The sequence below is a fragment of the Podarcis bocagei genome (genome assembly GCF_964188305.1).
Source record: "Podarcis bocagei genome assembly, chromosome: 1".
NCBI lineage: Eukaryota > Metazoa > Chordata > Lepidosauria > Squamata > Lacertidae > Podarcis > Podarcis bocagei.
The window spans coordinates 23221411-23237141 of record NC_138125.1 but is presented as its reverse complement, the minus strand read 5'-3'; the positions used below and the strand labels follow the sequence as shown (position 1 = coordinate 23237141).

General features: G+C 42.3%; 1 protein-coding gene across 1 annotated transcript in view; it reads right to left on the bottom strand.

The window, feature by feature from the left end:
• Nucleotides 1–3060: 3060 nt before the first annotated feature.
• The window catches only part of ITPK1 (inositol-tetrakisphosphate 1-kinase), a 138518-nt gene continuing 125847 nt past the window's right edge, over nt 3061–15731 (bottom strand). The window contains exons 7-10 of the mRNA XM_081174075.1: nt 14607–14772; nt 13804–13871; nt 11373–11535; nt 3061–8346 (exon numbers count right to left, since the gene is read on the bottom strand). Of these exons, the coding sequence (XP_081030201.1) occupies nt 8027–8346; nt 11373–11535; nt 13804–13871; nt 14607–14772 (717 nt within the window). The 3' untranslated portion in view covers nt 3061–8026. The remainder of the gene's footprint in view (nt 8347–11372; nt 11536–13803; nt 13872–14606; nt 14773–15731) is intronic.

Genomic DNA, 15731 nt, shown 5'->3' with positions numbered 1-15731 from the left:
TTTCCATTAAATTTGATGTCAAATGTACTCCGTGCTATTGCCATTCATCCTCAGTTCAAGGCGGGTTTCTTTTAGTGCGCAAATGCACACAAACACCAAGTGCAGTTGGAGAAATGGGGAGAAAACTGGTCTTGCCATTCCGGCTTCTGATTTTATCCCAGAATGACCCTATTTCCCCTGCCAGTGTTGCTGCTGAGGTCGGGGAGAAGGATGACCCAGCTCGTCCTGAGGCAGCAGCAAGGGAGCATCTTGTTGCCTCTCCATGGCCTCCTCATGTTATTATTATTTACTGAATTTATATACCGCCCTATACCCAGTGGTCTCAGGGCGGTTCAGTTGCTGGAGAGCGAGTCAGGAGGAGAGGCTTCGCTTCCACCACGCAGGCCCAGCTCTTTGTGATGAACTGACTCTGAGAAGCAGGCAAAATGAAAGGGCTACCCAAGTGGAAGAAAGATTTGTCCTCCTACTAGGAAATGCTCTTTGGGATGGGATATCATGCCAGTCAGGACCTGGAACTCTACAAAGCAGCAGGTTAGAATATGTGCAATTTAAACTGCACTGGGATTGTAAATCTGGATATGAAAGTTGTTGTGTGCTTTTTTAAAAAAGACCAGTCTTATGGAATAAAATCTCACCCAGGTCCTGAACCCCAACCCAGCTATCTTGAACCATTAAAAAGAGTGCAGGAGAAGGTGGTTTAATAAGGCATTTATTTTAATCATGTGTTTGGAAAAGGGCAGTGTTGTACCCAAAGCAGACACAGAAACAACAGGTGATACTTAAGTGCATTTTACTCTCATTAAAAAAAAAAAATCTGTCACAGGTGTTTGGCAAATAAAGACAAAAATGGGATAAACTGCTATTGAAATCAACAACATAAGCAAGAGTTGAGAAGCACCATATTATTATTGAGAAGAATGTCAGACATGCAGTACATATAAAAAAGCCATGGAGCTAATATTTTTGGTTTTTATAGAAGCCCAGATGTTTTTCTTATATCTAATCTATCTATCTATCTATCTATCTATCTAACATGTATGTATGCATGTACAGTATGTATGTATATATAATATATACATATTCAAATTAAATACAAAACCATTTAGTTTTTAATGAAAGTAATTTTGTGAATGGGAACATAACAATCACAACACTCACACTTGCTAACACTACAGAAAGTGGCAGAGAATTGTGAATGTTCTTTTGCAACCTTGGAAGACGGAGGAAGATAGTCCCGAATGAGGCGAGCTTTGAACTGGGAACACTGAATGTCAAGCATGCCTTAAAAAACCAAAACCCACAACAATTCCTGATTCATCAAACAAAAGATGTGAAATCCCAATTACTGGCAAAGATTAGTCCAGTTTAATGGGGTCTTTATTGGGGATCCCACTCGAAAGGGTGCACTTGAGCCACGTTTATAAACACTGAGAAAGGCAGGGATCTAAAGAAATAAATAATTTTTAAAATACATCTAGTATAGATTTTCATTTTTACAGCAGACTTTTCTTTTCTTTACAAAAGAGATGAAGACCTCTTATCATTCATATACAGCCTCAAATATAGAAGTCACTATTTTATACTTACATATTTGCAAGGTTCAGATACTACACAAATCTCTTCACACCCTGAAATGTTGTATCAGGAAGTTACTGTGCAAGCAGGGGAAGAGGAACGTGAAATGCTAAAAAGGAAGACGGGATTCCTCTCTCCACCCCACACACCAACACACAGAAATTTCACTAGCTTTGCTCATTAGAAATTAAGACAAGCCTTTTTGCCGCCTTTTTTTTTAAAGGCAGGAATTAAACTGAATTAATAAACACTCAAGAGTTTGATTTTCAAGTCATCCATAAGTCAATTATGCTGTTAAGCCCAGTGTACAAAAAACAGCAGATCCAAGGGACGGGACTCTCTGATGTATCTAGCAAACACAAGCTCTAGCCTAAGAAAACTTGCACCCCTATATATTTAGTAGTGTTTGAGGTGCCACGAAACAATGTTATTGTTCCTGGACTGTTCCAATTTAGGTGGCAGGTGAGTTTGCTTCACTGACTGCTCTGCCATATAAAAAACAGAACGCTTCCAGGCAGGCAGGGAGGTGTCAGCGAAAGGGATTTTCACCTAGGCAGCCCCCTAATATTCTGGCTTTCTAAGTACCTACAAACCTGCTGCCTGAAGCAGTCCAGTCCAGAAGAGTTTTAGCGCATGACCTGTTTGCTGCTCTCCCCCAGGGAAAACTGCTCTTTAGCGCTCAGTCGGAGCAAATGGCAACTTTGGTCTTCTCCCGATTGATGTTTGCTCCGATTTAGCATGGGTTTTCCCTGGGAAAGGGAGCAGGGCAAGGGGGGAAACTGTTCAGACCCATGACTAGAAAGGGCTGGGCGAGTGGGAAACGTCTTAGATCCATGCTCTCTAGGTATTGGACACAAGCCCTGGGTGAAAGAAGGAAAGTTCATATGGATATTACTAAGAACAGGAATTGTTGGTCAAACGTGTGCTTTTGATCACAGGGGCTAAAAAAGCAGCAAGGAAAGGCTCAGCGGCTTTGAAATAGCAGCGCTCAAGTCGTGCTACAGGTTGTTATGTAGAAATTATGTTTCTTTAAAAAGCGACAGCTCCTCATAAAAGCTGAGTTTTAATATTAGAGCTGTAAGGTTAAATTATTTACCTGCCCAATGAAGTAACATTTTGCTTGACTAAGATACCCCCAATATTTTTAATACAAGTAGTTAAAATTGCAGATTGAAAGCATAGTAATAACAGAAGAATTCCTTCTCTTAAGAAATTAGGAATGTCGCGTCTAAACTGATGCCTGATGCACACATGCATGATTAATTAAAAAATAAAGCTTTTTTGATAGGTGGAATGATAGAATCATGGAAAGGACCCTACAAATCGTCTAGCCCAACCCCCTGCAATGAAGGAAAATGCGCCCATATAGGTATCAAACCCATTACCGTGGCATTATCAGCAACACGCTTTTTTTAAATCTGCAAATTGACTGATTTAATTAAGAACCAATGAACTAAAACTCATGATTAAACCAACCAAGACGGATGACAGACGTAGTTTTTATTGATTAAATGGCCACCATCCACCACCACTTGACAACATTTTCCAATCACACAAGAATGCTTTTGAAATCAAGTGTCAACCAGGGTGTGATGGGTGTGTGGGGGGAATAACAGAGGGGTAAACTCTTGTAGTTTTCAGTCAGCCACGACAATAATAATAAATCAGGTCTATGGATAACGTAGCCCCATGTAACTCCAATGGCTGATTTCTTTAAAGTACAGTTCAGTGCCATGAATAATTTACATAAATTAGGCTACAACATTACAGCAGATTCTGAGAAATTCTTTACTCTTGACTTATTTTGCACACTACTGGGAGAGCATGGCAGCACTCATGGCAATGGCATTACATTCACACTGAAAGAGCTAGGTTTTATATACGTTTATTTCTAGAAGGAAGGGCTTTTCAGAACTGAGGGGTGAAGCTGAATGGGCTGTGGATTTATGCCCAAGTGCACTCTGAAATCTGTCAATCCATATGTACACAAAACACTAGCGTGAATGTCTTCTTTCTGTTCATACAAGGATGGGCAAAGCACCTGTTTCTGTAATACAAAAAAAGCCCGGTGGTTGCCTTCTGACAGGGCCTTATTTTAAGCGTGACATTGCTAAGTGCACACAAACATTAACATTCTCAGACAGTCCGAGAATTCTTTGCAACTTCTGTTAAAGATGTATCTACTGAACAGCAGCAGCAGCTGTTCAGTTAGCTGTTCCCCTTGCCAAAGGTATAGATGTTAACCCTTGGTCCTGTCCCACTGGTGGCTGCGATTGCCTTTCATTTTAAATTAAAGCAACATTTATGCATAAATGCGTAAATTCCCCCTTCCCCAAATTTACAAATGTTTGAAGAACAGTAGCAAAACAAAAACAATTCCCCCCTTACTCAGTAGCAAGACTATTCCAGGGCTTGGGTGTATCCACGACAGCTCTGGTGCTAGCCAATAGGTAACCAACACTGGCCTTTCCTTGTTCCAACTGAACAAGGAAAACCTGCAGGACGATAGCCCTATTCAGGCATTAGTTCTCTCTGTGCATAAAGAAACAAGTGACTCAGTGCATGCTGCCAAACTGTACCCCTTCCAAAGCATCACAATTACCGTGTTTAGAGCACTCCACAAGCAAAATCTGCAGTGGGGAGCCTCCTCTACCAATCATTTTCAGCATTTAGATCCCTGGTTATATGCTGGAGTGGGACAGCACTTGACAGCAAGCTCCCACTCACATTTGTTTATGCATTCAGTAAAAACGGTGCCACAATAAGGTGTGTGTGTTTTCCAGAAGACAGAAAAATGGACAGCTGTTTTCACCCTATGTATGACAAGGAATATCACACATACTTTCAGACTGTTAAGGACACACACCAAACTGGCACTGGAAACTAAAATCTGGAAGCACCTCAAATATGGGCTCAAGAGTTTTGATGCTCCTGTGGCCCATAGATGAAAAGTTCATTTTATACTGATGTAGCTTTATTTTTTAATAACATTTGCTCATTGCTCTACAATTTGCAACAGCACACCCTTACTTCCCCAGCACTTGTGTGAATTAGTTGCATTCCTTTTTCATGCCATATGGAAAGACTGATGCAGAGAAGCTGGAGGAATTCATTTTCTGCAGAATCCACTGCAAACTGGTTATCCTTTGGAGTTTGCAATTCTCCAGATTTTGAGATAAGAGATCTCAGCTCAAAAAAAACAAAAACATATGAAAATGCTTTTTTTAAAAGTGTATTTTAGTATTATGTAAGTTTAGAAATGCACACACACACTGATGTAAAAAACATGTTCAAATATGTATTTTGTGATAAAATACATATTTAAAAATAATTCTTGTGTGGTTTAAAACAAAAATCATTGATTCATGCGGACATGGGAACAGGCTTATGAATGAACATGTGTGAAATTGACACAGACCAGAGTTGGACTGATCCACCATCCTTAGTTTGACCCAAGATACTGACAGGCAAATGTCATACTAACAGAACTACAACTTACTTGCTGATCAAGCCAGTTGTTAATACCATCTTGTTACAGAATATTTGTAGGATATGAAACTTCAATAAACTTCAGTTATAGCCATGGGAGGAAAGAGGCTGGTAACCTATTTGGCTATGAAACTTAAGTTAGGTTCTATTGGTAGTCAAGATTTGGACTGCATTTTTGTGTTAAAACTTCAAAGAAATTACAAAATTTATTAAATAATCATTTTTAAACAAATATTAAAATGCACAATTATATTTCAGTAGTTTATTTTGGAGAAATGAAGCAGTGCAAAATAGGCCAACCACAATTTAGAAGGCAGCCGCGAAAATAATTCCTTGCTTATTATTAAATCTAGCAAACAGCATAAATACACTGTAATTGGATCCAATACTCAGATTCATGTAAACATTGTTAGTTTTGAAATGTTTCCCCATTACTAAACCAGACCAAATAGACTCTTCTTCCAGCTTGCTCATCCCTTAAGTCAAATTTAATATTGCCACTTCAATTTTTTTTTTAAGGTGGGGGGAAGTAATAATTAAAAACACTCCGTAAGCCAGTGATGCCACAGTACCACGATATATATCATGGTAGACTGCTTGCTCCCTGAGGACCTCTGTGGCAAGAACCCATGACTCTTCCTGCTGCTCACAGCCCATAATGGTAAGTAAAGCAAAGTCTGTGACAGTACATCACATTGCTGGTTTCCCGACTCATGTCAACAGCAGCCAATGAGGTGGCACAGGGTTTGCAACACTCAACATGATAACATCACAAACCTTGTATTACTGAACATTACAGGCAGAGAAGGAGGGGAGAATCAGTTGCTTTCAGTGATGCTTCTCACCAAGATTAAAAGGGTTTTGGAGAAATACGTACTGTTTGCATTCATTATTTTTTTTTACATCACAAACTTTGAAAAGGCTTCCTGCAACAGGAAGAAAATCCACGTTTGACCTACTTTTCACTCCCGCCCCAAATGCATGTTTTTAAAAAATGCACAGGCAAATCCGTACAATTTGTTTTGATGCCTCCACAATGGCTGACATGGGAGGAAGATAATTATTTAGGATTGCTGTGGCCTAAATTTCGTACGGAAAGCGCTAGCAGTCTCTCGTGGAAAATAGTTTACAAAGGTTAGCCTCTTTCAGAGGGTGTGGCGTGGCTAATTAAGTTTATTACTTTCTTGTGGCGTTCTATAACGGAGTTTATAAATGAAACCCAAACATTTAAGTAAAGTTAGCATTCTCTCCCCAACCCACCCCCTGCTGCCCTCTAATACCAACACTTATAAACCTTTCTCCAAAAAACACACCCCTAAGGTTGGGCAGGGTAAACACTTGTCAAGTCTCCAAAATGTGTGTGGTCATTCTCCCACTCTGGCTCTTCCCATGCCCCAAAATTCATCAATTGCTCCCCGTTACTCTTTCTTTATTGCATATCCAAACATTCTTGGGACCAATGGGGGGGGGGTCCTTAAGGACAGTTCATATTCTTTTAGCGTTAACAGTACATCAAAGCAACGTGTGACATGTGAAGTGGCTGGCAGACATGCATGATGGACATGCTCCGTTCCCCTGAAAACCATGTGTGCTGGGAGAGAAAAGACATGTACAGCCTGGGCTACAGGCTGGCTTGCATGCACACATATCCCCTTACCATGCACTCACCATGTGTGAACTGGCCTACGGAGCTACAATCCATGTAAATGTTCACTCGCTCCACTAGTATCTAAGCCCGATATAAGACCTTACTAGCGTTTCCTTAATTAAACGACTTAGTGATTGTTTCAAAAAGGAAGAAGCCCACAATCTCACCAACAATGCCATCTCAACATCCTGGCCAGCTCCACTGATTTTGGTTTAAGTTTTGGAACTGGACAAAGGCGGACAAAATTCCTGGCAGGAGAATTGAAAGGAATTGTGTGCTGAAAGAGTTTAAGGTGCACTTTTGCTTTGTAACCAGGTCCTAAGGTATAAGCAGGCTGTGAAATAAGTTATAGATTCTATAACATTGCCCTAATGACGCTATTCCGGTGACAACGAGAGGAGGTGAGGAGAGAAAGAGAGAGACAGCCAAACACAAAGAGTGATTGGGTTGGGTGGGTAGTGTAATGAAAGTTGCCACCCGTTGTTGGTTTTTTGTACAAGTTCTGCCTGTTGAGTAAAACGAATGATGGGGAGTAGTGGTCACAAAACTAGTTGACCCTTTGCAGTCTTAGGATCAGCAAAGCAGCAAGAAAATTTAAAAAGGCCTGGTTGAAAAGGATTGTCCCGGATTACTCCTGTGCCAAATACAGCAACATTCATATACGCCAAAGGAACAAATGGCACGTGTTGCGTCGACCTACGCCAATAAGAAATGCACTGGGAAAACAGACTGTTCACACTTGCCAAGTACATAATTTTCTTATGAGAGAAGGGGGAACATTTTGCAACTGGCCCTAACATTAGCGTCCACCAAACCAAAACTAATTATGGGCATGTAGGTTGTGCCCTAGTCCCGAATCCTTTAAAAGCACCCATGGGCATTCGTGCTTAACTCTTTGGACTGGTCTGGGAAGGAGTCACGAAGAAGAACTGGCATGTGCAAATTTTCAAATACAATCCTTATCGATTCTGTGAAGTTCATCCTTGAAATTCTGGTCATTAATAATCACAAAGAGGAAAGGAGTGGGGGGACAGAGACCCCACCCTCCAACATTAAGATCTAGTGTTTAAGACACACACACACACACACACACACACACACACACACACACACACACGTACGTATGTGTAAACTCACTACAAATCTACAATAGGAATCTGATGAAGTGGACCCAGATCACTAATTTTGTTTTTCATTTCCAAAATCACGCTGAACCGAGAGAGATTTGTTTTGTTTCGTAGTTGCATTACCAACCATCCTGCTCTGATCCTGGGGCCTATAGAGTTTTTTTCTTAGTCCATGGCACTGATTGGGTTATTGAGAGGAAGCTTTTGTTGCCAACGTAGCAACGCAGTGTTGTTGGAAGCTAGGAGACACTGTGGAATTGCAGCCTAGTCTCTGGTGCTGAAGCTTCACGGAGCTGTTGGTCTCGCTCTCCACAATCCAGGAGTCTTTGCCCGCCAGGCTCCGGCAGCCCATGCTAGCACAGCATGTCCGCTCTCCCGCTAGGCTGTTGCTCTGCTCCGTCAGGTGCTTGCTGCGACTTAGCTGTGGCACCTCCGGTGATTGCCCCTGCAGGATGGTAGCTATGTGATTCAGGAGGTCTGTGAAGAACTCTGAGACACCCTCATAACCTGAAAAGGGAATGCGAAAGAGGAACAGTCAGGCATGGATGTCTTCCTATTAGACTAGCTCCTTTTGAATTGAAAACTAATAAAATCCCCTCCTTAAAAAAAGTGATCCTTTTTTGCGGGAATGTAACAGTCGAATTCTAAGCTATACTCCTAAAAACATACAGCAGAAGACTATCACTTGGGTTTGCATGCTCAGGTGGGTTTGTTCTCAATAGTGCTGTCCTTAAATTACAACCCTTAATTCACCTCGTGATTCCTTTACTCGCCAAAGAGGTCACTGCAAGAGAGGGCAAGAGAGTTACCCTAAGGCTCTTGGACCAGTTTTTTACTGAATTTTACTGAATTTTAACAGGGAGAAATGTAAAGTATTGCACTTGGGGGGAAAAAATGAGAGGCACAAATACAAGATGGGGGACACCTGGCTTGAGAGCAGTACATGTGAAAAGGATCTAGGAGTCTTGGTTGACCACAAACTTGACATGAGCCAACAGTGTGACGCGGCAGCTAAAAAAGCCAATGCAATTCTGGGCTGCATCAATAGGAGTATAGCATCTAGATCAAGGGAAGTAATAGTGCCACTGTATTCTGCTCTGGTCAGACCTCACCTGGAGTACTGTGTCCAGTTCTGGGCACCACAGTTCAAGGAGGACACTGACAAAGTGGAACGTGTCCAGAGGAGGGCAACCAAAATGGTCAAAGGCCTGGAAACGATGCCTTATGAGGAACGGCTAAGGGAGCTGGGCATGTTTAGCCTGGAGAAGAGGAGGTTAAGGGGTGATATGATAGCCATGTTCAAATATATAAAAGGATGTCACATAGAGGAGGGAGAAAGGTTGTTTTCTGCTGCTCCAGAGAAGCGGACACGGAGCAATGGATCCAAACTACAAGAAAGAAGATTCCACCTAAACATTAGGAAGAACTTCCTGACAGTAAGAGCTGTTCGACAGTGGAATTTGCTGCCAAGGAGTGTGGTGGAGTCTCCTACTTTGGAGGTCTTTAAGCAGAGGCTTGACAACCATATGTCAGGAGTGCTCTGGTGGTGTTTCCTGCTTGGCAGGGGGTTGGACTCGATGGCCCTTGTGGTCTCTTCCAACTCTATGATTCTATGATTCTAAATTACAATCCTTAATTCACCTCGTGATTCCTTTACTCACCAAAGAGGTCACTGCAAGAGAGGGCAAGAGAGTTAACCTAAGGCTCTTGGACCAGTTTTTTACCCCTTTGGTGAAACCACACTATGCAGGCCATTGTTAGGAATATTGAGGAGGCAGACAGTGCTCAAGATCCATTCCTAACCATGATGCACTCAGAACAACCCAAGCCAAAAGGTCCACAGTGGGACCATGCTTATATTCCCTGCCAGTGTGAGCAAAGGTAATCCACTCATTTACTAGGAACTGACATTTGTAACTATTTTCCTGGGCCACATCTTGTTCCCTTTCCCTTTCTGTGTTGCGAGAGAAGAAGAAGCAGGGGACTAATTAGCAAGAGCAAGTGTTATGTTGTCTGTGAGAAGTCACATCGGTACATTTGAACATTGACTACCATCTCCCCCCTTCCTACCAAGATGGCTTTGTGTTTTCTGAGTTTGAGGAGCATAGATGCTTCTCTTGCATGGCTCAAGGGTTTAGTTCTCTAGAACTTCCCTCCAGAAGCATGGGAGAAGAAATCAGTTACCTAGGTTAGTTGTCCCTTAACCCATTCCTGATACATTCACACATGGAACTGAACCGAAGTATTCCTACATCCTTTTCAATTCTCTCAATGAAAGTTCCTGATGAAATGGGAATTCTAATTCACAAATCAAATCTTTCTTTCTTTCTTTCTTTCTTTCTTTCTTTCTTTCTTTCTTTCTTTCTTTCTTTCTAGTATAATTCAGACCTCCTACCAAGTGATGGAGGAGCATTTCACCGGGTCTGCAATTTTAAGCAATCTGAACTATTTCCTACCTTTCAGTGCAAATATATAATTATTCTTTGGATCTCGCAGTTTTCTGAAATCTGGATATGGTTCTCAGCTTATAAAACATCCTAAAAGGCACTTTTAAGGATAGAATACATTTGAAAACGAGTACAAGGAGATAAATAGTATGCAATATGGATTTTCATACAGATCACAATGTGACTGGAGGAGGGGAGAGCAGTAAAGTGTCTTTAGAGCACTTTAAGCACTAAAACATCTTAGCTGGAACAGCCCCCAAGTGTCTGATTGTGGAAGGAAGGGCAAAAAGCACATTTCCTCTCTAGAGGTGATGACATCGAGTGCCATAAAGCAAAGCAAACCCACCATGTTCCTAGCTGCAATATTTTAAAGTGAAATTCTTTTCCAGAGAATGATAAATCCTCATGACAGAATAAAGCAAACATGGGATAAAGTAGGGGAAACCTGGATATTTTTAGGCGCTATACTTAGCAAGAAATGTTAATCTAAATACAGGAAACATATCCTGAAATTGGTTTTTGTTGTGGTTAAGAGATTTCAATTCATAACACCAATTTCTCATTATCAATGAAACTCTGGTTTCTAGTTTACTGCTGTCCAAGTTTTCCCTCTCAACCTCCCGCCATCACAGTAGGAACATTGCAGGAAAGGTGAGTGCTGCTCCACTGTTTCCTGCAAAATCACAAAATGCATGGACATTACACGCAAGTATAAGCATGACTGGGGAAGCTGATTGGGTCACTTTCCAAAAATGTATATGCTGGTGTTAAAGAAGTATCTGTACTCACATGTGATGTCCAACAAAGTCGTCCTGTTGACAAAAGGACTTCTGTTGCGCAACAAAACTTCCCCTCCCTCTCATCTCGTGTGTCCCCCAAATCTGTTCTGGGTTCCTCCCCACCCCCAACATGTCACAGCAGATTTGGGGTGGGGAGAGGAGAGGAAAGGCAAGGCAAGTGCCATTGTGCAGTGGAAGTCCTTGGGCAAATAAGACCCCTGCAATGGGTATGCTGCAGAAGGTATTTTCAACATCAATCGTAATGTTTGCAGATGCTCTCATATGATATGTAGCAGCCTGCTCTTACCTGGGAATGCATTTATATCGATGACAGCATGCTGACCAGTCTGGTTGTTAATGATGATGTCAATCCCAAAGAGAGAAACACCCAGGGCTTGCCTCAGTGTCTTCGAGATTGCCCGAATGACGTCATCATTTGGCCTCTCAAACACACCTTCTATTTTATCTAGCTATAAAGGAGAGAGAGAGAGAGAGGGAGGGAGAGAGAGAAAGTTTAAAAACTGGACTGTGTGTTTTGTCTCCAAGACAGTTTCCTATTTTACTGCTGGCAGTATTTTTTAATCATTGATTAATGACAGCCATGGAAGAGTGTCTTGTGTTTTTTATAATACTCTATGGTAACTGCATTATATATTGCTTTCAGTTATGAGACTTTAGAAGAGGGAGGTAATAATAATAATAATAATAATAATAATAATAATAATAATAATAATAATTTATTATTTATACCCCGCCCATCTGGCTGAGTTTCCCCAGCCACTCTGGGCGGCTCCCAATCAAGTGTTAAAAACAATGCAGCATTAAATATTAAAAACTTCCCTGAACAGGGCTGCCTTCAGATGTCTTCTGAATGTCAGGTAGTTGTTTATCTCTTTGACATCTGATGGGAAGGCGTTCCACAGGGCGGGCGCCACTACCGAGAAGGCCCTCTGCCTGGTTCCCTGTAACCTCACTTCTCGCAATGAGGGAACCACCAGAAGGCCCTTGGCGCTGGACCTCAGTGTTCGCGCAGAATGATGTGGGTGGAGATGCTCCTTTAGGTATACTGGGCTGAGGCCGTTTAGGGCTTTAAAGGTCAACACCAACACTTTGAATCTGATGCTCATAGGATGACCTCAAAGCCACGCAATCATGGAAAAGTTACGATGGACTTAGTTACTCATGTAACTTTTCTAAAGGTTCAGGTGTAGTGCTTTAAGTGGTAAACATGCAGCTGGGCTGTTAGCACTTCAAGGGAAAACAGCAACTACTAATACACCCTTATTTTAAATGACTTCTGAGTGCAAGATCAACCAACCAGCTGTATCCAACAGATTTCTTCTCCCTCCTACAAATTCTTGTACGCCCTAAAAGTCTGCCCCAAAACCCCTGAAGAAGATTTTGAGGGGCTGCTGGGGCAAGGAGAGGAAGGTGAAGAACCACTGAGCAAGCAATGTCTGTCTTTTTGCACCATGGCAGCAGGGTGCTAGGATGGAAGCGGGTGGCACAGTGGCGGCAAGTCAGGTGGCACATCTCACTTCACCTCTAGCAGCTAAACGGAACATGCCACATGGCTGCTGAATAGAGTAATGATAGACACCAAGTTGCACTCCAGATGTTGGACTCCAACTCTCAGCAGGCTCACCCAGGACAGCAATGGTCAGGGAGGTTGGGAGTCGTAGACAAGTGACATCTGAATGAAACCACACTGGCTAGCCTTACAACTGGAGTTTAGGGCAGTGGGACCAACTAATTCACTCTTTGGTCCCATTTCCTACTGCGCAGCCAGTGCAAGCCACATAGGATATCTAGGACACGAAAGTGACTAATCAAGAAAGGGTCTTACGGACTAGGAGAAAAACACAAATACAGGGGAACCTCGGTTTTCGAGCATCTCGGAAGCCGAACGATTCGGAACCCAAACGCCGAAAACCCAGGAGTGAATGCTTCTGTTTTCAAACACGCCTCGGAAGTCGAATGGCTTCTAAGGCGTGTTTCTCCATTTTCTCAATGGAATTCGCCGATCGCCCATTGCGCCTCGGTTGTCGAACGTTTCGGAAGTCAAATGGTCTTCCAGAATGGATTACGTTCGACAACCGAGGTTCCGCTGCACATTTATCCTCCCATAAGTGACTGTAGAGGGAGTGGACCTTAAACTTCTCAGAGCTGAGGTGCACTGCTCAAATTGCTCCACTGTTTACTGTTTCCTTCTTATTAATTCAAAAGGACTGCATTATTACATCAAGTGTCAGGAAAACACTTTGTTGCACTGTAACCCATTCTCCTTTAATCCACTTCTCAGGAGTGCTGTGGCGAATTACTACGTGTCCAGCACCCTGGTTTTTTTGGGGGGGGGCAACCACAGTGCATGCATCACATGCAGAAAATCCCAATCCATGGCACTTCCATTTAGTTATAAAAAGGAAGAAGAATAACTATCACGTGCTGAAAGGACTTCGCCCAAGACTCTGGCGGCCACTGCCAGTTACAGCAAACAACAGTCTGACTTGGTATAAAGTAAGTTTCCTACATTTCTGTGACATAAAAGGTGCAATTAAAACATTTCAAGAGGCTTTCTTGGATGATTTTGATTTGCAACTTTGCTGTAGCAGCAGCCATTCCTAGAATAAACCAGGAAAGAATGGCTTTGGAATGGAGAGATTGTTGCAAAAAGGGGCCTTGAGATCTGTTTTGTTGCTTGAGTCACTGTATTCAGAAATAGGCCTTGTTATACTTACTGCTGTTAGGACTGAAGAGGATTCTGGCTTTGATACGTTGTGGCTGTTGAAAAATATCGATTCTCTATCTGCAGCGTGTAATAGTAAGAAAAGCATAAACGTTAAAACAGAATTCTGGAGCTAGTGATTTATAGGTGATTACTGTGCTGTACAGGTAGCAGAAAACCCTCCCTTCTGCATGCAAATCATTATTCTTGGCTCGTTAAGGGATTTGAATAGATAAATGCAACACCAGGGGGCAGTGTAACCCAGGAACTCTATGTGTCTTTGCGATATTTGCAACTTGTTTAGAAGTCCTGGGACGATTTTACATCATCCCTTCACTTGCACCAATCCAGAACGAGCACTGCAATACTTCATCACAACATAATGGACAGGGAGGTGGTACCTTTGCTGCAAAAGGGAGGGGACAGGAGCTTTTAATTAAATTGTTGTATTTTTGAAAAGAAAAATATTGGGGGGGAGGCACCAGTGATGTCACAAGCAGGTGCACGTGGCTCCTCACAACACTTGCAAAAGCAATGCATGCGCGCGCACACAATATGATGGGCTGTGTGCTGGGAAAATGTTATACATTTCCAACGAAAGGCTTCCCTTCAAACAAAGACATCTGGATTCCGTGTAACAGGATGAGAAAAAGCAGAACATCTACTGCAAAACAACAACAATGACAGACGTGATTATCCATCATGACCTAAAGCCCAATTCTTGGGAAGGCAGGTTCAGAGGAATTCTCCCCTTTGGTCACCAAGATTTCTTTCCCGTTTAGGCTTGCACCAAAAGTGCCATTCTCAGAGGTTTACCTGAAATGCCTGCTGAGAAGTTCTTCACAGACGGTCTCTTCACCACAGTGTATGACTCTCCAACCACAAAGACTTTGTATAGGACGGCGTTGTGGTTGATGAAGCTTTGGATCACACACGGAGGCTGGATAGCTTTCAGGCCTTCTTGGTTGAATATGATGGCCATCTGAAAAATGGAGAGGGGAAACCACATATTCTTACAAGGACTTGCAATTAAGCGTAATTAACACACATTACGTGGCGTACAGGATCACTGTCGTACCAGTGGCTCCCTGCAGCAGTAACACAGATGCGCACATAATCATTTTTAAGTCTGGAGAAGTTGTGGCTTCCACCTTGCACCTTGGGTGTGTTTGTCATGCAAATTGCCAAGTGGATGAAGAGCCCACTTTGGCTGGATGCCTTTACATTTAGTATTCAGATGAGTCAACGCAGAAAACAGCTTTCTGAATTATTTTATGCAGCGTTTGGTTTGGGGGTGGGGGGTGGGAAGGAGACTGAAAGAAACCAAAGATGCTTATCAGAGATCTCATACGAGCAAAAATAACATTTTAAACCTTGAAGGAAGAAGCATGGACTGACAATAAAGCCTTTCATTTTAGCAGTTTTGCATGACACAGCAATGAACCAATGGTCCGTATCCAGCTTTCTGGGCAGGGTCTGTGCGACTTCTGTTGAGCCACTGTTATGGTTTCTTTTCTACTGAGCAGTTGGGGACACTTTGCTGCCCCTGCCTATTCAAGCCGACAGCTAGCTTCTCACCTGCTGTGCTAACTTTAGAATCATGGAATCATAGAATCGAAGAGTTGCAAGGGACCCTGAGGATCTGTACTTTAAAAGTACAAAGTATAATTTAACACGAAAACTCTTTAAAAGCAAACCAATAGCCAGCCCACTGCATCTCTGAAGTCGGTGCCACTGCTTTGCTGAAGATTTGGGTTCAGAATTTAATTAAGGTCTTCTTAAGCTTTATTCCATACTTTTCCATCAGGTAACCCAAGAGCAACAAAGAGCATCCTTTTATCAGTGTGTGCTGCATGTGGATAACATGTAGACCTAAAGAGGCATTCCTATCAGTTGCTGCACAGGTATGAAGCTCTCTTTTTACAATGCCTGCCCGTCAAT